This window comes from Lingula anatina, unplaced genomic scaffold (assembly GCF_051362555.1).
Source record: "Lingula anatina isolate TDL-2025a unplaced genomic scaffold, LinAna3.0 unanchor82, whole genome shotgun sequence".
Taxonomy (NCBI): domain Eukaryota; kingdom Metazoa; phylum Brachiopoda; class Lingulata; order Lingulida; family Lingulidae; genus Lingula; species Lingula anatina.
The window spans coordinates 6,047,396-6,073,791 of NW_028257603.1; the positions used below are offsets into that span (position 1 = coordinate 6,047,396).

General features: G+C 35.9%; 1 protein-coding gene across 18 annotated transcripts in view; it reads left to right on the plus strand.

Annotated features, from left to right (window-relative positions):
• LOC147759294 (fasciclin-2-like) overlaps positions 1 to 26,396 on the plus strand; it is a 130,051-nt gene that overhangs the window by 19,090 nt on the left and 84,565 nt on the right. For all 18 annotated transcript variants that reach the window (XR_015331606.1, XR_015331603.1, XR_015331605.1 and 15 more), the window contains 2 exons: positions 22,786 to 22,893; positions 23,112 to 23,158. Coding sequence is in view for 12 of the 18 variants with exons in the window: in XM_086998496.1 (XP_086854622.1) it covers positions 22,786 to 22,893; positions 23,112 to 23,158 (155 nt within the window). In the remaining 6 variants the exon portion in view is untranslated. The remainder of the gene's footprint in view (positions 1 to 22,785; positions 22,894 to 23,111; positions 23,159 to 26,396) is intronic.

The window sequence follows — 26,396 nt, forward strand, 5'->3', positions numbered from 1 at the left end:
CATGCACTTTTACCGATAACACAATAAGTGGCAAACCGTTTTTTCTTTTGGCTTGAATCTTACAGAACTGATGAAAATTCATAATATGCAGGTCAAGTTCAAAAATCAGCATTATCGGGCCATTTTTAGGGAAGTTATGCTGTTTTTTTCACTTTTTTCAGCATTTATGCAACAGCGATAACACGATATTTGAAAAACCGTTTCACCTTTTGGCTTGAAACTTAAAGAACTGATAAATATTCATAATATGCAGTTCAAGTTCGAAAATCAGCATGATAGGAACATTTTTATGGAAGTTATGCTGTTTTTTCCCTTTTTTTCAGCAAATGTGCAACACCTATAACACATTTTAAGGAAAATCAATTGGCCAATTGTCTTGAAATTCACAGTAGTGATCAGTGTTACTGAAATACAGATTAAGTTTTGAAAACAAGCTTGATCAGTTATGCCCTTTTTTGTATATAAGTGTTTTTTCCTCAAATTTAATTCAGGCATGTTAACAGTCTCATTTTTGAACTAATTAGATATGTTAAGTTGTTCTTTTGACATTTTCTGCATCTTAACAACCTTGTTAGTTGATTATATAAAAATGGAAAAAAAATCATATCTTTACAGTTTGACAGATTCAACCATTCACTATGTTCAGAATCTTTGGACATTTATAATTGTACCACCAGCGTTAGCGCTGGCGGTACACATGGTTTCGGTCCCGTCCGGATCGTTCCGCCGGTCTGCCGGCTCCGTTGGCTCCGCCGGCTCCGCCGGCTCCGCCGGACGGCTACCGTTACCGCTTCTCCTCCTAGGCGGTAAGGCCCCCCGTACCCATCTCTTGGATTTAGGTCACCTATAATCTCAACTCGTTCCACGTAAAATTTGGGCTTTGTCGGTATTGGGGTCTGGGTGTGGCACTCATTGAAATGCACCCTTGTCCAAAAATGGCAAAATTAAATGCTAATTATCTACCCTACGGAAGGGGTTATGGGAAAAATTTCTACAGATGGCTTTCCAAAAGTCATATGTGTAGATTTCAAATATGCCCTTGGATTTGACCTTTGACCTTTACTTCAAGGTCAAACAGGCCAAAATTTTCAAAAAAATTAAATTTTTTACGAAAAAAATTTTTTTTGCCCTGTTATTCAGACACCACACAGACTTAACCAATAATATTATTGGAAAGTGTTACCCTTCAGGTCATCCTTCATCTCCGTGAATTTGGGGTCAATCAGTGCATTTTCACCGGAGTAGCGGCCATAAGATGGCGAAACTGAAAACTGTCTCTAATTCGGGAACCGTTAATGCTAGAGACCCATTCTTTTTTGCATTTTGTAGAGCATGTAAAGCCCAACACTGGGGGTGGTCTCCGTTTTTTTGTATTCCGTACGGTTTTCAAGTTATGCTGTATCAGAAAGTACATATTGGTGGTGAAAGCAAAATGTGCAGTACGGTAATGGATAATAAATTTTGAACTCTGGAAAAATAAAACATAAGGCTTGGCAAAGCAGACAACTTGTGGTCAAAAATGACATTATTTCATCAAATTTGAACTTCTGGAACTTCAGAGCACCTCCCATTTCAAGAATTATGACCAAAATGACCTTTTCTTTATTTGAATTAATTTTTGCTGTAGGAAATTTATGGCACATTAAGGTAATTCCAAAATTATAACATTTAGTCCCTTATATCTCCAAAACTGGCAGAGATAGGTCCATAGTTACTATTGAAGTTGAATAGGAAGTCATATACTGGCAATCTTACTGTGACCTTGAAATTGACCTTTGACCTACTTTTCACCATGAACTGAACTTTGCAAATTTTGCTTCCCTTTTATCTCCAAAACTGGCAGAGATAGGTCCATAGTTACTATTGAAGTTGAATAGGAAGTCATATACTGGCAATCTAAATGTGACCTTGAAATTGACCTTTGACCTACTTTTCACCATGAATTGAACTTTGCAAATTTTGCTTCCCTTTTATCTCCAAAACTGGCAGAGATAGGTCCATAGTCTCTATTGAACTTGAATATGAAGTCATATACTGACAATCTAAATAAGACCTTGAAATTGACCTTTGACCTACTTTTCACCTTGAACTGAACTTTGCAAATTTTGCTTCCCTTTTATCTCCAAAACTGGCAGAGATAGGTCCATAATTACTATTGAACTTGAATAGGTCGTCATATACTGGCAATCTTACTGTGACCTTGAAATTGACCTTTGACCTACTTTTCATCATGAACTGAACTTTGCAAATTTTGCTTCCCTTTTATCTCCAAAACTGGCAGAGATAGGTCCATAGTTTCTATTGAAGTTGAATAGGAAGTCATATACTGGCAATCTAAATGTGACCTTAAAATTGACCTTTGACCTACTTTTCACCATGAACTGAAGTTTGTAAATTTTGCTTCCTTTTTATCTCCAAATTTACGCTGTATCAAAAAGTACATATTGGTGGTGAAAGCAAAATGTGCAGTACGGTAATGGATAATTAATTTTGAACTCCAGAAAAACAAAACATAAGGCTTGGCAAAGCAGGCAACTTGTGGTCAAAAATGACATTATTTCATCAAATTAGAACATTTGGAACTTCAGAGCACCTCCCATTTCAAGAATTTTGACCAAAATGACCTTTTCTTTATTTTAATTAATTTTTTCTGTAGGAAATTTATGGCACATTATGGTAACTGCAAAATTATAACATTTAGTCCCTTATATCTCCAAAACTGGCAGAGATAGGTCCATAGTTACTATTGAACTTGAATATGAAGTCATATACTGACAATCTAAATGTGACCTTGAAATTGACCTTTGACCTACTTTTCACCATGAACTGAACTTTGCAAATTTTGCTTCGCTTTTATCTCCAAAACTGGCAGAGATAGGTCCATAGTTACTATTGAACTTGAATAGGAAGTCATATACTGGCAATCTTACTGTGACCTTGAAATTGACCTTTGACCTACTTTTCACCATGAACTGAACTTTGCAAATTTTGCTTCCCTTTTATCTCCAAAACTGGCAGAGATAGGTCCATAGTTACTGTTGTATTGAATAGGAAGTCATACTGGCAATCTAAATGTGACCTTGAAATTGACCTTTGACCTACTTTTCACCATGAACTGAACTTTGCAAATTTTGCTTCCTTTTTATCTCCAAATTTACGCTGTATCAAAAAGTACATATTGGTGGTGAAAGAAAAATGTGCAGTACGGTAATGGATAATTATTTTTGAACTCCAGAAAAATAAAACATAAGGCTTGGCAAAGCAGGCAACTTGTGGTCAAAAATGACATTATTTCATCAAATTAGAACATCTGGAACTTCAGAGCACCTCCCATTTCAAGAATTTTGACCAAAATGACCTTTTCTGTATTTTAATTAATTTTTTCTGTAGGAAATTTATGGCACATTATGGTAACTGCAAAATTATAACATTTAGTCCCTTATATCTCCAAAACTGGCAGAGATAGGTCCATAGTTACTATTGAAGTTGAATAGAAAGTCATATACTGACCATTTTTAATTATATTTTTTTGTATATTTTGAGAACTCCTGTTGATTGCATTTTATAGAGCTTGTCAAGCACAAGACTGGTGATGGTGTCCCTTTTTGGAGGGGGGGGGTCCATACGAATGCGCTTACTCCAGCTAGTGGTACAATATCCGGAGGCGGTATCGCCTCTCTGATCCTCTAGTTGTTATATTGATATTTTTGCTTTGACAACATTAATTTTTTGATTGATCATATAAAAATGACAGTAAATTGATTATTTTGTTTTATGTAAAAAAGGTGTTGAAAATGGAAATAAACTCTTTCAGTACAGTTTTCTCTTGTTTACATTTTGGGATTTTCAAAGTATGACCCTGAACTCTATTGGCTAGTCACATTTTCTGAATATCCATGATACTTTAATTTTATTATGAAAAAATTTATGGTTATTATGCTGACATTGTGTAATATTGCATCAAAATTGAACAAAACCCTATTCTGGGCACTGCCTCCGTAGTGGCGGTGAAAGGAAAACCATGTCACTTGCTCTTCTCACACTTACAGGAAAGAAACATAGGACTGAAATAAAGCTTCAGTTGAAGAATTGTCTCAGTTAATTGTTTGGAAGTAATACAGGTTTTTTGTGAATATTTTTATCTTTCACATGTTGCAATTTTCAATGTGGGACTTAGAGCTCCCTTGGGCATGAAGCCCAGTGGTGATCAAATTTTCTTAATGTCCATGTTTCTAATAGTAGATGTTTTAAAATTGGTGGTATTTATACAGTTAATCATTATGTAATGTTGCATCAAAATTGACAAAAAACCTACTTTGTGCTCTGCTACCAATAATATTATGTAAAAGTAAAGTGTTACTTTCTATTTTTTTAACTATTCTTACAAGAATGATTCTTAGGATTGACATACAGCTAATATTAGAAAACCAGCTCTATTGGATTATCATTTTTATTAAATTTATGCTTTTTTTGTGAAATTTTCATTTTTCTCATTCTGGCACTTTCTAATTGTAAACTTGAACTCTTATGGGCCTGAAGCCTTATGCTTTTACTTTCATCAGTGTTAACTGTTGTGCATAATTAAAATTTGATGTTGACTGTGCAGTTAAACATAATGTATTATTGCATCAGAATTGGCAGTCTCCTGTTTTTGTGCATTATTGTTTTCTGCTTTTCTTAATGTGTGACTTATGGGCCTGTAGACCTTTGATAGAGGAAGACAAATTTGTGTGGTCAGTCTGTAAATTCCCCTTGGGTATTCACTAGGCTAAGTTTAGTGCTATAAACTCATTTGCCTAATTAAGTGGCCATTACGTGTCTGTACATATTGCCATCACCTGCTTCTGTCCTCACCGGTGTCACTGTCCTCGTCAGTGTCCCGTCGTCGCCGTGCACTTTCCTTGTAAACACGATAAGTGGAAGGCAGTTTTACTTTCTGGCTTTATATTTACAGAGCTGATGAATATTCATAAAACGCAGGTCAAGTTTGAAAATCAGCATGATTGGGCCATTATTGTAGAAGTTATGCTGTTTTTTTCACTTTTCAGCATATATGCAACACTGTAAACACATTTCAAGGAAAACCTATAGGCCTGTTGTCATGAAACTCATAGGAAAAATCGATCTTACTAAAACGCAGGTCAAGTTCGAAAATCGGCATGCAGCCTGAGTTGGAAGAGCAGTCTAATTAGATTCTTTTTCTGGAAGTTATACATTTTCAAAGTGTGAACTTGAACTCCCATGGGCCTGAAGCCTTATGCTTGTTACACATTTTACTTTGGAATTACCTGTTGAGCATTATTAAAATTTGATGTTGAATTTGCAGTTTAACATAATGTACTTTTGCATCAGAATTGACAGTACCCTATTTTGTTTTTTCCTGCTTTTTGTCTGTACATTTGACAGCTTTGCTGCCTTGTTTCACATTTCCTCAGATTCAATTCATAGGCATGCTAACAGTTTCATTATTCAATTAATAAGATCATTGCAGTTTGTCAGATTCAATCATTCACTATGTTCAGAATCTCAAAATGGAAGAATTTTAACATTTAACACTGTTCTATTGATATTTTTCTCATCTCATCAATTTTCTTAGTTGATCATATAAAAATGGCAGTAAACTGTTAATTTTGTTTTATGTGAAAAATTGTTAAAAAAGGGAAAAAAATACATTTCAGAACAGTGCTGTCTTGTTTACATTTTGGCATTTTCAAGTTGTGACTTTGAAGTTCCATGGGCCTGAAGACCTTTGCTAGTCACATTTTCTGAATATCTATGATACTAATATTTTATTATTAAAAATGGATGGTCATTATGCTGTTAAACATTATGTAATATTGCATCAAAATTTGAAAAAAACCTATTTTGGGCACTGCTCCCATGATGACCATTTAAGAAAAACCATGTCCAGGCCCGTAGCCAGCAATTTCAAATGGGGGGTTCGTTTTCTGAAAAAGTGGACTTTTTACCATAAAACCTTCTTGTGCCTAGATCAAATTTTATCCAAAGTGGACCTTTTACCGGCAAAAAGGGCGGTTCTTTCGAACCCCCTGAACCCCCCCTGGCTACGGGCCTGATGTCACTTACTGTTCTCAAACTTACAAGAAAGAAACTTGGGACTAAAATACAGCTTCAGTAGGCAATGCAGTCTGTTTGGTAATTCTCACGGCCCGTTAGATATTTTTTTTTGTGAAAATTTAATTTTTCACATATTGCCATTTTCAAGGTGTGACTTTGAAATTCCACGGGCTTGAAGACCCATGGTCCCAATCTTTTTTTTTTATGAAAATTTAATTTTTCACATAGTTTTTTTGTGAAAATTTAATTTTTCACATATTGGCATTTTCAAGGTGTGACTTTAAAGTTCCACAGGCTTGAAGACCCATGCTAGTCACATTTTCTGAAAATCCATAATACGTTTATTTTATTATTAAAAATTGATTGTCATTATGCTGTTAACCATTATGTAATATTGCATCAGAATAGAAGAAAACACAATTTTGGGTGCTGCTGCCATGGTGACCATTATGGGAAAACCATGTTACTTATGATTGCCAAACTTCCAAAAAAGAAATACAGCACTAAAATGCAGCCTGAGTTGGAAAAGCAGTCTAATTGGCCTCTTTTTCTGGAAGTTATACATTTTCAAAGTGTGAACTTGAACTCCCATGGGCCTGAAGCCTTATGCTAGTTACACATTTTACTTACATTGGTATTACCTGTTGAGCATAATTAACATGATGTACTTTTGCATCAGAATTGACAGTAGCCTATTTTGTGCATAGTTATTTCCTGTTTTTTTGTCTGAACATTTGACAGCTTTGCTGCCTTGTTTTAACTTACAAGAATGGTTCTTAGGATTGACATACATCCCAAATTAGAAAAACAGCTCCAATATATATATATATATATATATATATATATATATATATATATATATATATATATATATATATATATATATATATATATATATAATGACGAGGCCGAAACGGCTGTAGGGCATTTTTTTATAAAATGGAGAGAAAAGTCTAATTTATTCGTATCCTTGATTTTATATATATATATATATATATATATTTTGTTTTTTTTATTTTAAGCAATTTTTTTTTTTTGGTGAAATTTTCGCTTTTTCTCATTCTGGCATTTCCAAAGTATGAACTTTAACTCTTATCAGTCTGAAGCCTTACGGACCATTTCTAGACCCTGTCACACTAACTGTGCATCGATCTATCTCCAAGGGAATTCTCGCTAAACTGCAATCAATGTAAGTGGCTTAGCTGTCTGTCATGCCTACTGAAACTGGCATGCCAGAATCCTAAGCCGCTTAAGCTGAAAGCAATTTAGTGAGAACCCCCTTGGAGTTGGATTGATCCTGTTAGATTGATCTAGGTATGGGAACTCAGTCTAATGCTTGTTACACATTTTACTTTCATCCTAATCCACTGTTATGCAGAATCAGAATTTGATGTTGGCTATGCAGTTACAGTAAGCATAGTACATCAGTGCATCAGAATTGACAGTATCCTATTTTCTGCATTTTTATTTTCTGGTATTTGTCTGTATATTTGACAGCTTTGCTGCCTTGTTAATTATTTTATTATTGAAAAATTGATGGCCATTTTCCTGTTAAGCGTTATGTAATATTGCATCAAAATTGATGAAAACCCAATTTTGGGCACTGCCTCCATAGTGATCATGAAAGGAAAACCATGTCACTTACTCTTCTCACACTTACAAGAAAGAAACATAGGACTGAAATACAGCTTCAGTTGGAAAATCTGTCTCATTAGTTAATTTCCGGGAAGTTATACAGTTTTTTTTTTTTTTTTTTTTTTTTTTTTGTGAAATTTTTTTTCTTTCATATATTGGAATTTTCAATGTGGGACTTAGAGCTCCATTGGGCATGAAGCCCAGTGGTAATCAAATTTTCTTAATGTCCATGTTTTTAATAGTAGATATATAAAAATTGGTGGTATTTATACAGTTAATCATTATGTAATGTTGCATCAAAATTGACAAAAAACCTACTTTGAGCACTGCCACCATTAACGTTATGGAAAGAAAACTGTGATACTTTCTATTTTTTTAACTAGTCTTACCAGAATGATTCTTAGGATTGATATACAGCTCATATTAGAAAACCAGCTCTGTTGGATTATCATCTTTATTAAATTTATGCATTTTTTTGTGAAATTTTCATTTTTCTCATTCTGGCACTTTCTAAGTATAAACTTGAACTCTGATGGGCCTGAAGACTTATGCTTTTACTTTCGTCAGTGTTACCTGTTGTGCATAATTGTACCACCAGCGTAGGCCACCAGCGTAGGCCACCAGCGTACCACCAGCGTACACATGGTTTTAGTCCCGACCCGTATGTTCCGCCGGCTCCGCCGGCTCCTGCGGCTCCTGCGGCTCCGCCGCCAAGTCACCATTACCGCTTCTCCTCCTAGACTACTAGGGCCTGCGTACCAATCTCTTGGATTTAGGTCACCTATAATCTCAACTCGTTCCACGTAAAATTTGGGCTTTGTCAGTATTGGGGTCTAGGTGTGGCATTCATTGCAATGCACCCTTGTCCAAAAATGGCAAAATTAAATGCTAATTATCTACCCTATGGAAGGAATTATGGGAAAAATTTCTACAGACGGCTTTCCAAAAGTCATATGTGTAGATTTCAAATATGCCCTTGGATTTGACATTTGACCTTTATTTCAAGGTCAAACGGGCCAAAATTTTCAAAAAAAACGAATTTTTTTATGAAAAAATTTTTTTTGCGCTGTTATTCAGACACTACACAGACTTAACCAATAATATTATTGGAAAGTGTTACCCTTCAGGTCATCTTTCATCTCTGTGAATATGGGGTCATTCGGTGCATTTTCAGGGGAGTAGCGGCCATAAGATACCGAAACTGAAAACTGTCTCTAATTCAGGAACCGTGAATGCTAGAGACGCATTCGTTTTTACATTTGGTAGAACATGTAAAGCCCAATACTATAAGTGGTCTCCGTTTTTTTGTATTCCATACGGTTTTTGAGTTACACTGTATCAAAAAGTACATATTGGTGGTGAAAGCAAAATGTGCAGTACGGTAATGGATAATAAATTTTGAACCCCGGAAAAATACAACATAAGGCTTGGCGAGGCAGACAACTTGTGGTCAAAAATGACATTATTTCATCAAATTTGAACATCTGGAACCTCAGAGCACCTTCTATTTCAAGAATTTTGACCAAAATGACCTTTTCTTTATTTTAATTAATTTTTTCTGTAGGAAATTTATGGCACATTATTGTAACTCCAAAATTATAACATTTAGTCCCTTATATCTCCAAAACTGGCATAGATAGGTCCATTGTTACTATTGAAGTTGAATAGGAAGTCATATACTGGCAATCTAAATGTGACCTTGAAATTGACCTTTGACCTACTTTTCATCATGAATTGAACTTTGCACATTTTGGTTCCTTTTTATCTCCAAAACTGGCAGAGATAGGTCCATGGTTACTATTGAACTTGAATAGGAAGTCATATACTGGCAATCTAAATATGACCTTGAAATTGACCTTTGACCTACTTTTCATCATGAATTGAACTTTGCAACTTTTTAATGCTTTTATTTTCAAAACTGGCAGAGATATGCCCATAGTTACTATTGAATTTGAATAGAAAGTCATTAGAGGCAATTTACTGTGACCTTAAAATTGACCTTTGACCTACTTTTAACCATGAACTGAACTTTGCAAATTTTGTTCCCTTTTATCTCCAAAAACTAGCAGAAATAAGTCCATAGTTACTATTGAACTTGAATAGAAAGTCATATACTGGCAATCTAAATGTGACCTTGAAATTGACTTTTGACCTACTTTTCATCATGAATTGAACTTTGCAAATTTTGTTCCCTTTTATCTCCAAAACTAGCAGAGATAGATCCATAGTTACTATTGAACTTGAATAGGAAGTCATATAATGGCAATCTAAATTTTACCTTGACATTGACCTTTGACCTACTTTTTATCATGAATTGAACTTCGCAAATTTTGGTTCCCTTTTATCTGCAAGACTGTCAATGATATGTCCATAGTTATTATTGAATTTGAATATAAAGTCATTAAAGTCAATTTACTGTGACCTTAAAATTGACCTTTGACCTACTTTCTACCATGAACTTAACATTGCAAATTTTGGTTCCCTTTTATCTCCAAAACTGGCAAAAATACGCCCATAGTAACTATTGAATTTGAATAGAAGTCATTAGAGGCAATCTAAGTGTGACCTTGAAATTGACCTTTGACCTACTTTTCATCATAAATTGAATTTACAAATAGTTTACAAATTTTGGTTCCCTTTTATCTCCAAAACTGGCAGAGATAGGTCCATTGTTACTCTTGAGCTTGAATATGAAGTCATTAGAGGCAATTTACTGTGACCTTAAAATTGACCTTTGACCTACTTTTTACCATGAATTAACATTGCAAATTTTGGTTCCCTTTTATCTCCAAAACTGGCAAAGACAGCCCATAGTTACGATTGAATTTGAATAGGAAGTCATATACTGGCAATCTAAGTGTGACCTTAAAATTGACCTTTGACCTACTTTTAACATGAACTGAACTTGGCAAATTTTGGTTCCCTTTTATCTCCAAAACTGGCAGAGAAAGGCCCATAGTTGCTATTGAACTTGAATAGGAAGTCATATACTGACAATCTAAATGTGACCTTGAAATTGACCTTTGACCTACTTTTTATCATGAATTGAAGTTTACAAATTTCGGTTCTCTTTTATCTTCAAAACTAGCAGAGATAGGTCCATAGTTACTATTGAACTTGAATAGGAAGTCATATACTGAAAATTTACTGTGACCTTGAAATTGACCTTTGACCTACCTTACTATGAACTAAACTTTGATTGTACCATTTTTAGTTATATACATTTTTTTTGCATTTTTTGAGAATTCTTGTTGATTGCATTTTTTACAGCTTGTCAAGCACAAGACTGGTGGTGGTGTCCCTTTTTTGTGTGTGTGGGGGTCTATACGATCGCGCTTACTCCAGCTGGTGGTACAATATTCGGAGGCGGTATCGCCTCTCTGATCCTCTAGTTAAAATTTGATGTTGACTGTGCAGTTACAGTAAGCATAGTATATCAGTGCATCAGAATTGACAGTATCCTATTTTCTGCATTTTTATTTTCTGGTTTTTGTCTGTACAATGTCAACAATTTTGTTGTTGAGTGTGTAGTTAAACATAATGTATTATTGCATCAGAATTGGCAGTCTCCTATTTTGTGCATTATTGTTTTGGGCTTTTCTTAAGGTGTGAGGTATGGGCCTGAAGACCTTTGATAGACAAAAAAATACTTTGTGCACTGCCATCACTGCCACTGCCACAAATTTTATGAAAAGAAAACTTTGTTACTAGCATTTTTAATTTTTTTAACTTACAAGAATGATTCTTAGGATTAACATACAGGTCAAATTAGAAAACCAGCTCTATTGGACTATCATTTTTAGTACCACCAGCGTGTATGCTGGAGGTACTCATGGTTTTAGTCCAGACCCATATCCTACGGCTCCGCCGGCTCCGCAGGGTGGCATGGGATACAAGTCACCGTTTCCGCTTCTCCTCCTAGACCGCAGGGACCTGTGTCCCCATCTCTTGGATTTAGGTCATATATAATCTCAACTTGAACCCCCTGTTTTTATGTACAGACACAGATGTGTCTGTACATATAGCCATCACCTGCGTCTGTTGTCGCCGTCGTCGCTGTCGTTGCCGTCGTCGCCATCGCCGTGCACTTTTACCGATAACACCATAAGTGGAAAACCGTTTTTTCTTTTGGCTTGAAACTTACAGAACTGATGAATATTCATAACAGGCAGGTCAAGTTCAAAAATCAGCATGATCGGGCCATTTTTGGGGAATTTATGCTGTTTTTTTCACTTTTTTCAGCATTTATGTAGCACCGATAACATGATAAGTGGAAAACCGTTTTACCTTTTGTTTGAAACTTACAGAACTGATGAATATTCATAATACGCAGGTCAAGTTCGAAAATCAGCATGATCGGGCCATTAATATGGAAGTAATGCAGTTTTTTCACTTTTTTCAACATTTATGCAACACCGATAACACAATATTTGAAAAACCATTTTACCTTTTGGCTTGAAACTTACAGAACTGATAAATATTCATAATATGCAGGTCAAGTTTGAAAGTCAGCATGATAGGAACATTTTCATGGAAGTCAGCTGTTTTTTCACTTTTTTCAGCATATATGCAACAGCGATAACACGATAAGTCAAAAACCGCTTTACTTTTTGGCTTGAAACTTACAGAACTGATGAATATCTATAATACGCAAGTCAAGTTCGAAAATTGGCATGATCAGAGCATTTTTATAAAAGTTTTGCTGTTTTTTCACTTTTTTTCAGCATATATGCAACACCTATTTAAGGAAAATCGATTGGCCAATCGCTTGAAATTCACAGTAGTGATCAGTGTTACTGAAATACAGATTAAGTTTTGAAAATAAGCTTGATCAGTAAAGGTTTGGTGAAGTTATGCCTTTTTTTGTATATAAGTGTTTTTTTCCTCAAATTTAATTCTCAGGCATGCTAACAGTCTCATTTTTGAACTAATTAGATATGTAAAGTTGTTCTTTTGACATTTTCTGCATCTTAACAACATTGTTAGTTGATTATAAAAAAATGATGGTAAACCTTATATTGTGTATTGTTTAATAAGTGTCAAAAATGGAAAAAGATAACATATCTTTACAGTTTGTCAGATTCAACCATTCACTATGTTCAGAATTTCAGAATGGAGCAAGTTGGACATTTATAATTTTTCTATTGATATTTTTGCTTTGACAACATATTTTTTGATTGATCATATAAAAATGACAGTAAATTGATTATTTTGCTTTATGTAAAAAAGGTGTTGAAAATGGAAATAAACTCTTTCAATACAGTTTTCTCTTGTTTACATTTTGTTATTTTCAAAGTATGACTCTGAACTCTATAGGCTAGTCACATTTTCTGAATATCCATGATACTTTTATTTTATTATTAAAAAATTTATGGTTATTATGCTGTTAAGCATTGTGTAATATTGCATCAAAATTGAACAAAACCCTATTCTGGGCACTGCCTCCGTAGTGGCGGTAAAAGGAAAACCATGTCACTTGCTCTTCTCACACTTACAGGAAAGAAACATAGGACTGAAATACAGCTTCAGTTGAAAAATTGTCTCATTAGTTAATTGTTTGGAAGTAATACCGTTTTTTTGTGAAAATTTTTATCTTTCACATGTTGCAATTTTCAATGTGGGACTTAGAGCTCCCTTGGGCATGAAGCCCAGTGGTAATCAAATTTTCTTGATGTCCATGTTTTTAATAGTAGATATTTTAAAATTGGTGGTGTTTATACAGTTAATCATTATGTAATGTTGCATCAAAATTGACAAAAAAACCTACTTTGTGCTCTGCCACCATTAATATTATGTAAAGTAAAGTGTTACTTTCTATTTTTTTAACTATTCTTACAAAAATGATTCTTAGGATTGACATACAGCTCATATTAGAGAACCAGCTCTATTGGATTATCATTTTTATTAAATTTATGAATTTTTTGTGAAATTTTCATTTTTCTCATTCTGGCACTTTCTAATTGTATACTTGAACTCTGATGGGCCTGGAGCCTTATGCTTTTACTTTCATCAGTGTAACCTGTACATTGTGCATAATTAAAATTTGATGTTGACTGTGCAGTTAAACATAATGTATTATTGCATCAGAATTGGCAGTCTCCTGTTTTATTTTGTGCATTATTGTTTTATGCTTTTCTTAAGGTGTGACTTATGGGCCTGAAGTTTACAAAAGAAAAAAATTTGTGTAATGCCAACATTTATGCTATAGATGAATAACAGTGCCTTATTATCCTCAAACACATTGGGGTTATTCATATCATGTTAATACAGCAAGATTAAAAGTTTGAATAGCAGCTTTATTGGATTTTTTCTTTTTAATTTTTTCCCTAAACACTGGCATTTTCAACTCCCATCCACCTGAAGCTCTTCAGATTTTCTGTATTCCCACATAAGCAGTTGCATAGGTTTTTATGTCTTTAAACATTATGTAATATTATTTTATGCACTGTCAACATTTTTCAAATATTGGGATTTTCATTATGTGAATTTGAACTCTCATGGTCCAGAAACTGTAATCTTATTGCAGGGGTGGATTGAAGCCGTCTTCTGGGTTTTTCAGATGATGGTCAGATTTTAAAGTTTACATTGACTGGTATCAATTTTTTTCTGTTGGAAGACCATCAAAAGTGGAGGATGGATCAACAAAAATACTTTGGAATACTGTCAGAAAATACCGTGTAGCTATTAAAAAACACGACAACTGGTACGCGTTTAATCGATAACTGATTTAATACTCGTCAGATTACCATCCGCCCCCTTCCTTATGAATAGGTATTACTTTATTAATACAATGCAACCGACGTGTAGCCGCATGTTAGAAGACAATGTGTGACTACGCACAGCAGTATGAGGCCGCTACCCCTTCCCAGCAAGGAGTCAACTAAGCCGCAAGTTAGAAGACAATGCGTGATTACTAACAGCAGTAGGAGGCCGCTACCGCTCCCCAGCAAGGAGTCAACACAGCAGTGCGTAACCCGGGCTTAATTAGGGGTTATTAGTTGTCCACTTATGATCGGTATTGTTCGTCTTGATTGCAGCACACTTCCTACTCACTATTGGTTCGCCCGCCTCTTCTTTAAATGCTCTCTCAAACCTTTCCTCAGTCAGCCAAGAATGGAAACACGTTTATCTGCCGATAAACTTCGTCGTTGATGTATTTTTTGGCATCCTTCTACAGTGGGCCATAAGGCTCTATCTATGATTTTTTTTCGTCTGGCATTTTACCAGATTAGGCTGACACTTGAAAACTAAATTAAATGAATAATTTTCTCACGTGCACGTATCCAGCTAATTTTACGACAATAACTTCCACGGCACCTCCACCATTTGCAATTGTAGACGAACCACGTGTTTCCAACTGATAGGCCCATACAACTATACCAGACCCATTGCACGATAAAAAACCATTTATATTTAATGAATTTAAAAAAATTTGGGAATCGCAATTTTCTATTGATAAACTTTCGATGGTATCCCTGTATTAAATCATCCACTGCTACCCCCTCTATTGTAGTGTAGCATGACTCGTATCACAAGATGGTCTTAGAAATGAAGTAAGACAGGCCTACACTCTGATAGTTTAAGCTATTATTAACCCTAATGTCGTTTCTTGTCATTCATTCTAGAACTCTCTGAGCCATCGCAAAGTTATTTGCCAGGACATTAAAAGGCTACTTCTTAATGGATTTTTTTTTTATTTTCACTGAGTCCAAAAATGTTCGAGGACGTCTCTGTCGTTATCGCCGTTTCTCGAACGTCATTTAAACGGCGTTGAATGGCAGTCCCAGACAAAGGATCGGAAGTTTCTAAATAAAAGAACTTATAAATGCTGCCACTAGCCAGTTATTGTTCCTAAGTAAAGAGAGGCGATAATGATCTGTTCTTTCTTCTAGCTTAGTCTGTCGACTAAAATGAACAGGGTTAGGCCTACAATGCAACCACCAATTATTACGACCATTAATGAGGTTCTTTGCTACACTCCCTTTCTTCATGATCGCAAAACCCGTGGGGTGCTGTGTTTTAAATATATATATATAAAAGGGGTCTCGCGAGGTGAAGCTATAATAATGAACTAAAATCCGATGAATAGGCCTATTTAATAAACCATGAAGCACGTAGCCTAGGCCTCTTCTTTGACCGACATCAAATTTTTACATTCTTTGTTTTAATAAGAGGGCGAACGTAGTCTAATTTGTCTTTTCGTGGTGATTTTGCTCGAAGTAGCGGAGTCAAGTAAATCGGTGATTTACCGTTGGTAAGAGTAGCAATCATCCCTCCTGCGTCCTCACAGATTACTTTCTAACCCCCCGTAATTAACGCAGTCAGGAAGAAGCGCTGAAATAGGGGATTTTGTATCAGGGAAAAGTTTAGTATTAATCTTATGTTATCACGTATCTGTATTATGTAATCATGTAACTCATTTTCCCAAGGCAACCACCAATTATGACGACCATTAATGAAGTTCTCTGCTACACTCTTTCCTCTCCTCTCTCGTGAAACCCTGATGGTGTTGGGTATATTTGGGGTAGTTTACTATAGCATGCTACACTCTCCTCATGATCACTTGCTCGATCGTGAAATCTGGAGTGAAACCCTTGGTTTATCTAACAATGGTTTAAATAAATAAAAAGGGTGTCACGGAGGTGAAGCTGCTTAACTCATAAGAATAATGAACGAAAAAATACGATGAACATTTAATACACCACGAGGAACGTATGTTTTGACCGTCATCGCCTTTTTTACATAAGATGTTTCATCAAGAGGGCAGATGTAGTCCAATGTGTCTTTTGTTGGTGATTCTGCTTCAGGTGGCTGAGTGTAGTTGATCGGTGAAGTACCATTGGTAAGAGTAGCAATCATCACATCCGCGTCCGAACGGATTACTTTCCAACCCCCCATAATTAACGCAGCCAGGAATAGGCTCTGAAATAGGGGGTATTATATCAGAAATTAATTTTTGTAATTATCTATCCGTAAAATAAGAATCGTTACATTATCACGTATTTTTCCAGATGGAAAATATATTATAATATGCACATTGATCAAATTATAAAGAAAATCTCCAGATGTAAACAAAGGTCAGTCAAGTATCACTCATCCCAGGCTGCAGGGCAGATAAAGAGAATTGAATGAAGCGCGAGTGATCTGGCAACCCTTCAATTTCGTCATAATGATTCATGGGCAAACAATAGAAGCATGAAATTAACACCTTTACAGTGTGAAGGACGACACCTAATGAGGCTTTTGTTTTTTTCCCTGGGTGGCTATTACAAAGTAAGAATGTTGACGTATTAAGTGTTATCTGCTTCCTGGTGAAGACTTTTGCGTGTTCAAAGGAACAATGGAAATGTCATTTCAAAACAAAGAGCCACATTTCCCTACTTAGGTGGCCAAAATATTGTCAATGAAACGCAAAAAAAAAAAAGACAAAATCACCAGCTGTTACTGACTGAGTCTAACTCAAATGCAAAAAGGTACGCACAGCGACAAAGCGCTATTGTAAACAATGACCCTACGATGAGATCAATAGATGTATAAATGACTTATTGTACTATAAAATTGTACCCCTGCCCCTACTTGTATATTATTACACACATAAGGCCACCCTATACCAGAGTTGTAGATTGATTTTTCATTACGCAGTCTCTTGCACTGAAGAAAAATACTCATATAATTTGCGGTCCTAGTAGAGGGTCGGTCTTCTCTCATTTTTCATAAATCAAAATAAACTAGCAAACATGAAAATTGACAAGCTGCATTAGGTTGTAAAGTGTTGAGAACCCTTTAACAAGGTGTATGGTAATATGCACGTTTAGACAAATTTTAATTTTAATTTCATTTAAATTTAATTTTAATTGTACCACCAGCGTTAGCGCTGGCGGTACACATGGTTTCGGTCTCGTCCGGATCGTTCCGCCGGCTCCGCCGGCTCCGCCGGCTCCGCCGGCTCCGTTGGCTCCGCCGGACGGCTACCGTTACCGCTTCTCCTCCTAGACGGTAAGGCCCCCCATACCCATCTCATGGATTTAGGTCACCTATAATCTCAACTCGTTCCACGTAAAATTTGGGCTTTGTCGGTATTGGGGTCTGGGTGTGGCACTCATTGCAATGCACCCTTGTCCAAAAATGGCAAAATTAAATGCTAATTATCTACCCTACGGAAGGAGTTACGGGAAAAATTTCTACAGACGGCTTTCCAAAAGTCATATGTGTAGATTTCAAATATACCCTCGGATTTGACCTTTGACCTTTACTTCAAGGTCAAATGGGCCAAAATTTTCAAAAAAATGAAATTTTTTACGAAAAAAAAATTTTTTGCCCTGTTATTCAGACACCACACAGACTTAACAAATAATATTATTGGAAAGTGTTACCCTTCAGGTCATCTTTCATCTCCGTGAATTTGGGGTCAATCGGTGCATTTTCACAGGAGTAGCGGCCATAAGATACCGAAACTGAAAACTGTCTCTAATTCGGGAACCGTTAATGCTAGAGACCCATTCTTTTTTGCATTTTGTAGAGCATGTAAAGCCCAACACTGGAGGTGGTCTCGGTTTTTTTGTATTCCATACGGTTTTCGAGTTACGCTGTATCAAAAAGTACATATTGGTGGTGAAAGGAAAATGTACGGAAGCCCACTGGTGCCATATGTAGAAAAAAAAATTATCTCGAAATTTCGAGATACTATTTTGAAATTTGAACAAAAAAATTTACCACCAGCGTTAGCGCTGGCGGTACACATGGTTTCGGTCCCGTCCGGTCCGTTCCGCCGGCTCCGCCGCCATGTTACCGTTACCGCTTCTCCTCCTAGACGGTAAGGGCCCCCGTACCCATCTCATGGATTTAGGTCACCTATAATCTCAACTCGTTCCACGTAAAATTTGGGCTTTGTCGGTATTGGGGTCTGGGTGTGGCACTCATTGCAATGCACCCTTGTCTAAAAATGGCAAAATTAAATGCTAATTATCTACCCTACAGAAGGAGTTACGGGAAAAATTTCTATAGACGGCTTTCCAAAAGTCATATGTGTAGATTTCAAATATACCCTCGGATTTGACCTTTGACCTTTACTTCAAGGTCAAATGGGTCAAAATTTTCAAAAAAATGAAATTTTTTACGAAAAAAAATTTTTTTGCCCTGTTATTCAGATGCCACACAGACTTAACCAATAATATTATTGGAAAGTGTTACCCTTCAGGTCATCTTTCATCTCCGTGTATTTGGGGTCAATCGGTGCATTTTCACAGGAGTAGCGGCCATAAGATACCGAAACTGAAAACTGTCTCTAATTCGGGAACCGTTAATGCTAGAGACCCATTCTTTTTTGCATTTTGTAGAGCATGTAAAGCCCAACACTGGAAGTGGTCTCGGTTTTTTTGTATTCCATACGGTTTTCGAGTTACGCTGTATCAGAAAGTACATATTGGTGGTGAAAGGAAAATGTACGGAAGCCGACTGGTGCCATATGTAGAAAAAAAATTATCTCGAAATTTCGAGATACTATTTTGAAATTTGAACAAAAAAAATTTTTATCTCGAAATTTCGAGATAGCATTTTGAAATTTGAACAAAAAAAAAATTATCTCGAAATTTCGAGATAGCATTTTGATATTTGAGCAAAAAAATTTATCTCGAAATTTCGAGATAGTATTTTGAAATTTGAACAAAAAAAATGCTATCTCGAAATTTCGAGATAATTTTTTTTTTCAACATATGGCACCAGTCGGCTTCCGTAAAAATGTGCAGTACGGTAATGGATAATAAATTTTGAACTCCGAAAAAATAAAACATAATGCTTGGCAAAGCAGACAACTTGTGGTCAAAAATGACATTATTTTATCAAATTTAAACTTCTGCAACTTCAGAGAACCTCCCATTTCAAGAACTTTGACCAAAATGACCTTTTCTTTATTTTAATTAATTTTTTCTGTAGGAAATTTATGGCACATTATGGTAACTCCAAAATTATAACATTTAGTCCCTTATATCTCCAAAACTGGCAGAGATAGGTCCATAGTTACTATTGAAGTTGAATAGGAAGTCATATACTGGCAATCTTACTGTGACCTTGACATTGACCTTTGACCTACTTTTCACCATGAACTGAACTTTGCAAATTTTGCTTCCCTTTTATCTCCAAAACTGGCAGAGATAGGTCCATAGTTACTATTGAAGTTGAATAGGAAGTCATATACTGGCAATCTATATGTGACCTTGAAATTGACCTTTGACCTTTGACCGGGCAGGTTACAACGTTTGCAACAACGTTAACCGTTGTTCTACCAATTCTATTATGCCGAAGCTTTGCGAAAATTCTTCAAAATATATTTTTATTACTTTTAATCAAATCCAGACTATCTCTCACTGCCCTGAGGTATGGCTAAAACCTTTCAGTTGTCATCAGACTTTGTAATTTGGGAGAAAAAAGTGAAACAGGAACTTCTGGTGATGAATAATATATTATAGTGCTGCAAGGTCTTTTCTATCCCTGATGTACGAGTAGCTTTTTCTACAGTTTCTACAATTCTCTTAACGTATGAAAATATGCAGGTTTTCTGATACAATAAGACTTTGATAAAATCAAAACCAATAATACTTTTCAAGTCGCGAGTTGGGATAAATATCGGCAAGGTGGAGATATGTCCTGCCGGCGCTTCCGCAACAGCAAGACTGAAGGACGCAAGTTACAAAGCAAAACATGTTTAGTCAAGTTAAAGACTTAATTACCGGCCTAACAGCGGCGATAGTGACTCCCGCTGTGAGCGACTTGCGCTGTCTATCGTAATCCCCCTATCATTAGCACTGTCGGGGGCACACGCACGTTCGCACGTGCGTGTGCTATTAAAGTGACCGGGGACTAAATAGCTACACGGTACCTCTGGATCTGCTCCTGTTATTGACCATGTTACCTGTTGTGCATGATTAAAAATCAGTGTTAACTGACTGTGCTATTATAAGCATTATTTATTATTGCATCAAAATTGACAAAATGACCTATTTTGCATCTTTATTTTCTGTTTTTTGTCTGTACATTTGACAGCTTTGCTGCCTTGTTTAATTTTTCATTTTTCAAACTGGCATTTTCAAGATGTAACTTTTCACTCTCATCCACCAGGAGCTCTGTGCTGTTATTCTGTAACATTTTCTGTATTTTTTTTAACTTACAAGATGATTCTTAGGATTGATATACAGCTCAAATTAGACAGCTCTGTTGAATTATAACTTTTTTAATGAATTTTTGCATTTTTTGTGAATTTTTCACTTCTTTGCATTCTGGTATTTTCAAAGAAAGAATTTGAACTCTTTTCAGCCTGAAGCCTTAGGGACCATTTCCAGACCCTTTCACGCTAACTGTGGATCCATCTATCTCTAAGGGGTTTTTCTCTGAATTGCAATCAATGTAAGTGGCTTAGATGTCTGTCACAGCAACTAAAGCTGGCATGCCAGAATCTTAAGCTGCTCAAGCTGAAAGCAATTTAATATTAAGTGCGCATTCCTTTTTCGTCTCTGTTTTGAAAGAGAATAAAACAGAAGAGCTTTTTTCCTTCGATCGCCTCCTGCCGCCATGCTTTCTTCACTTCGAGTTTAATTGATGAGCATGGGCACTTAATACTATTTTTTAGGTAGCTTCCGGGCGAATGGAGTCGAGATTCAATGATTGCACCCCCGCAGGGACGTCGCGTGGGGAGGCGTATGAGAGGCGGAGAGACTATTAAAAGATTAGGCGGATTTTCTCTCATGTACTCCAGGTCTGCCATATTTAGGTCGTGGCTTTGTAAAGCCTCAGCTCAACTGGATGTGAATGCGGCCATAGATAACATGCTTTGTAACAGCTTAACAGTAAACATGCAAACTGCATGCATTCTACAGTGACGGGAATAATTCTAAAGACACTCTAAGGGACCATTCCCAGACCCTATCATACTAACTGTGGATGGATCTGTTTCCAAGGGGAGTGTCACTAAATTGCAATCTACTTATGTGGCTTAGATGTCTGACACGCTGCTAAGGGTTTATTAATTATCACTTAACAGCTTCAGTAGGTGTGCCAGATATCTTAGCCGCATAAGCTGCAAGCAGTTTAGCGAGATGTCCCTTGAAGATGGATCTATCTTGTTAGATCGATCTAGGTATGGGAATCCAGTCTAATAGCTTTTGTTTGTAATCTTTACACCTTTCTTATGGTGATTATTGGTGTTTATTATAGGGAATTAAAACTTAAGCCATTGGGACCCAGCAGGGATAATTACTGCTAGCTCTTGTAGACCCTAAATCTACTCAACTGATTTTAAGCCACCCACTGTGAGCAAGAGCATCATCATCAATAGAAAAGTGCTCCTGTACTTGCATCATAATAAGCAAGGTGATGAACCCAATAAATGGAGTGATGCAATAATGGCCTACAGAGCTGTAGTGGCCCGCGGAGAGTGTCGCATATTTCTTGAGTTAAATGCTCTCAAATCGCCCAAGGACATGCTTTGAATATACGCCCTTGAATCGCCTTATACTGTTAAAGGTACATATGAACCGAGCATCGGTGGAGCGTAGATTTCCAGTAACACATGTAATTTGATGTAAACCACTTCTACTAGTTTCTTTTACGACTCAAATAAATTCGAAATGCCAAGGGATAAACTGAATAGATCACTCGATCAGCTATAAAAACCTTTAGATTGCTCCTTTCTTTAAATTTTTGGTTGTAAATTTAACCTACTTTCGTGACCTACTTTCCTGCCCCATTGACATACAGCTTAGAATGCCAGCAGAAAAATCCATTCAAACATCATTTTTGGGTAAAATTAAACAATGCCTTTTGGTAATTCTCTTAGTTATACTACAGTACTTGAAACTGTATGCTGGCATTTGGTTGGTTTTTGTGACAAAAAATTGACTTTGTATGCATCTTTAAAGAAAAGTGTAGAAAAAGATTATTTCAGAGATTTCTTGAATATTTCTGAAAGGAAGACCGCTTAATCCTATAATGGTCTCTCCCCCTCTTTCACACCTCCCTCAAAAATATTTTTATATTTTCAAATATATTGAAGAATTTCATAACTTAAAAATACTTTTTCAGAAAACAGGTTCTGAGGTACACATCAAAGTAGACATCAAATACTCAAAGGACCTGGAGAATATGCTGTCAAAGATATATAGGAACAACGAATTGCATTTTATTCGCATTGTAAGTGGCTTATTGCATATTTGAAGTTGATTGATACATCTGTTTGTGCATCACTTCTCTTATAAATTAATTGGTTCATTTTACTACCTAAGATGCAGAAATATGCCATAAAAAAGGGACTATTTTAAGTTAATGTGTCTCTCTTTCTTTCACTCACTTTCTCTCTGTCTCTGGTAACATATAGCAATTTGCAAATCCAGGAATATTTGTCATTTTAGGTCAAGGCTGTCCCTGGATTTGAAAAATGCTTTAACACCACATATTGGTAAGTATTTCTCCTTGGCTCATAACATTCCGACTTAGTTATTGTAACAGCAGCATAGGTGGTACCCATGGTTTTAGTTCCGACTGACTCCACCATATCTGCCACTAATTAATAACCCTTACTGTTATAACCTCCTAAACCACAAAGGCCTGTGTACACATCTCATGGATTTAGATCACACAATTTCATCTTGATCCACATTAATTTCGGGCCCTGTTAGTGCACAGGTCCAGGTGTGGCGAACATCACAATGCACCCTTGTCCAAAATTTGCAAAAATAAAAATTTAACTATCTCTTAAACCAAAAGAATTATGGGAAAAGTTACTATAGAAGTCTGACCAAAAGTCATGTGTGGAGATTTCAAATATGCCCTTGGATTTGACCTTTGACCTTTATTTGAAGGTCAAAAGGGCCAAAATTTTCTTTAAATGGAAATTTTCTGCAAAATAAAATTGTTTGTGCCAATTTTCAGAAACTACACAGACCTAATTTAAAGTGAGGTGTTGCAATAAGGTTGCGCGACAAGATTATTTTCAGTTGCACTCCGGATTATGCACGCTTGCTCCGCAAGGTGTCGCCTGTGGAGGGGGGGCAGCACAGCCCGTGTGGTTACTGTGACGAAGGTGACAAGTACTTCCAAACATATTTCATAACTGTAATTATTCCTCATTCTATACACAAATTTGATATTTACGGCAATGGAAAATGTGGCACTGGCAAAAGTGGGTCTAGGTGCGTTGACGGGCCGCAAAGGTGTCCCCAACATTAACCGCTGCCAGTGAATCCCAAGGCATTAAACTACACAACCTGTAGATATTGGAAATTTAAGTTAAGCAACTGAGGCTTTATTAGATTTGGGCAGAAATTGAGAGGAATGTTCAGTGACATGCCAAACCCCTAAGTTTAAGTCTTGGCCCTTGACACCTGTAACGCACCCCTTAGTCAAGAATCTGAACAAATCAATGTTGGGCAGGTATGCTCTGTTTTTGTGATTTTATCAACTTGATTGTCAAGTGCCAGACCTTTTGTTCCTGGGTACTAGTAGCAAACTTTATCAGATAACAATCTGACACTACCTATGCTGCGCTAACAGCGCTGTAAACCCAGTTATCAATGCTGTCATCTTTCCCTGTATCTCTACCGGTATTATACCAGTGGTAAGTTCGACATATATCAGTAAGGAAATATGCTGTGATGCTTATATTTATTTGTAATACGTTAGTATCAACCTGTTCGTAAAAACTTGGAACCTTTCAATATTATTAAACAATAACAGCATAATGACATCATGGGAGCTGTTATGATTAAATGCTTAGAAGAAATAATAAAAACAGATTACGTAAAATAAAAAATGAATTAATTTTATTTGATTTATTTTTTATGTACAGACACAGATGTGTCTGTACATATTGCCATCACCTGCGTCTGTCGTCGCCGATGCCGGCGCCGTGCACTTTCCTTGTTAACACGATAAGTGGAGGGCAGTTTTACTTTTTGGCTTTATATTTACAGAGCTGATGAATATTCATAAAATGCAGGTCAAGTTCGAAAATCAGCATGATCGGGCCATTATTGTAGAAGTTATGCTGTTTTTTCACTTTTCAGCATATATGCAACCCTGTTAACACATTTTAAGGAAAACCGATAGGCCTGTTGTCATGAAACTCACAGGAGTAATCAATCTTACTAAAACGCAGGTCAAGTTCGAAAATCGGCATGATCAGGCCACTATTTTAGTAGTTATGCTGTTTTTTTTCACTTTTTAGCATATATGCAACACTGTAAACACAATATAAGAAAAACAGATAGACCAATTGTCATTAAACTCACAGGAGTGGTCAATCTTACTAAAATGCAGGTTTGAAAATTAGTATAATCGGGCCATTGTTTTAGAAGTCATGCTGTTTTTTCACATTTCCTCAAATTCAATTCTTAGGCATGTTAACAGTCTTATTATTTAATTAATAAGACACATAAAAGTGTTTGTTTGACATTTCCTGCATCTTTACAACATTGTTAGTTGATTATGTAGAAATGATGGTAAACTTGTTATCGTGTATTGTGTAATAAAGTGTCAAAAATGGAAATAAACTCATATCAGTCAGATTCAATCATTTACTATGTTCAGAATGTCAGAATGGAGGAAATTGGACATTTGACACAGTTCTATTGATATTTGTCCCATCTCATCAATTTTCTTAGTTGATCATATAAAAATGGCAGTAAACTGTTTATTTCATCTTGTATTAAAAAAGTGTTAAAAATGGAAATAAACCCATTTCAGCACAGTGCTGTCTAGTTTACATTTTGGCATATTCAAGGTGTCACTTTGAAGTTCCATGGGCATGAAGACCTTTGCTAGTCACATTTTCTGAATATACATGATATTATTAAAAATTGATGATCATTATGCTGTTAAACATTATGTAATATTGCATTAAAATTTGAAAATAAACCTATTTTGGGCACTGCTCCCATGATGACCATTTAAGGAAAACCATGTCATTTACTGTTCTCAAACTTACAGAAAGAAACATTAGACTTAAATACAGCTTCAGTAGGCAATGCAATCTGTTTGGTAATTCTTTCTGTCGGTTAAACAGTATTTTTGTGAAAGTTTAATTTTTCACATATTGGCATTTTCAAGGTGTGACTTTGAAGTTCCACAGGCTTGAAGACCCATGCTAGTCACATTTTCTGAAAATCCATGATACCTTTATTTTATTATTAAAAATTGATTGTCATTATGCTGTTAACCATTATGTAATATTGCATCAGAATAGAAGAACACACAATTTTGGGTGCTGCTGCCATGAAAACCATTACGGGAAAACCATGTTACTTATGATTGCCAAACTTTCAAAAAAGAAATACAGGACTAAAATGCAGCCTGGGTTGGAAAAGCAGTCTAATTGACTTCTTTTTCTGGAAGTTATACATTTTCAGAGTGTGAACTTGAACTCCTATGGGGCTGAAGCCTTATGCTTGTTACACATTTTACTTACATTGGAATTACCTGTTGAGCATAATTAAAATTTGATGTTGAATTTGCAGTTTAACATAATGTACTTTTGCATCAGAATTGACTGTACCCTATTTTGTTTTTTCCTTCTTTTTGTCTGTACATTTGACAGCTTTGCTGCCTTGTTTATCAAACCAATTAATTATCAAACATGAAGATTATTTTCAGAAACATCAACATATATTACTGCATTATAAATCTGCTGGTACACAGAT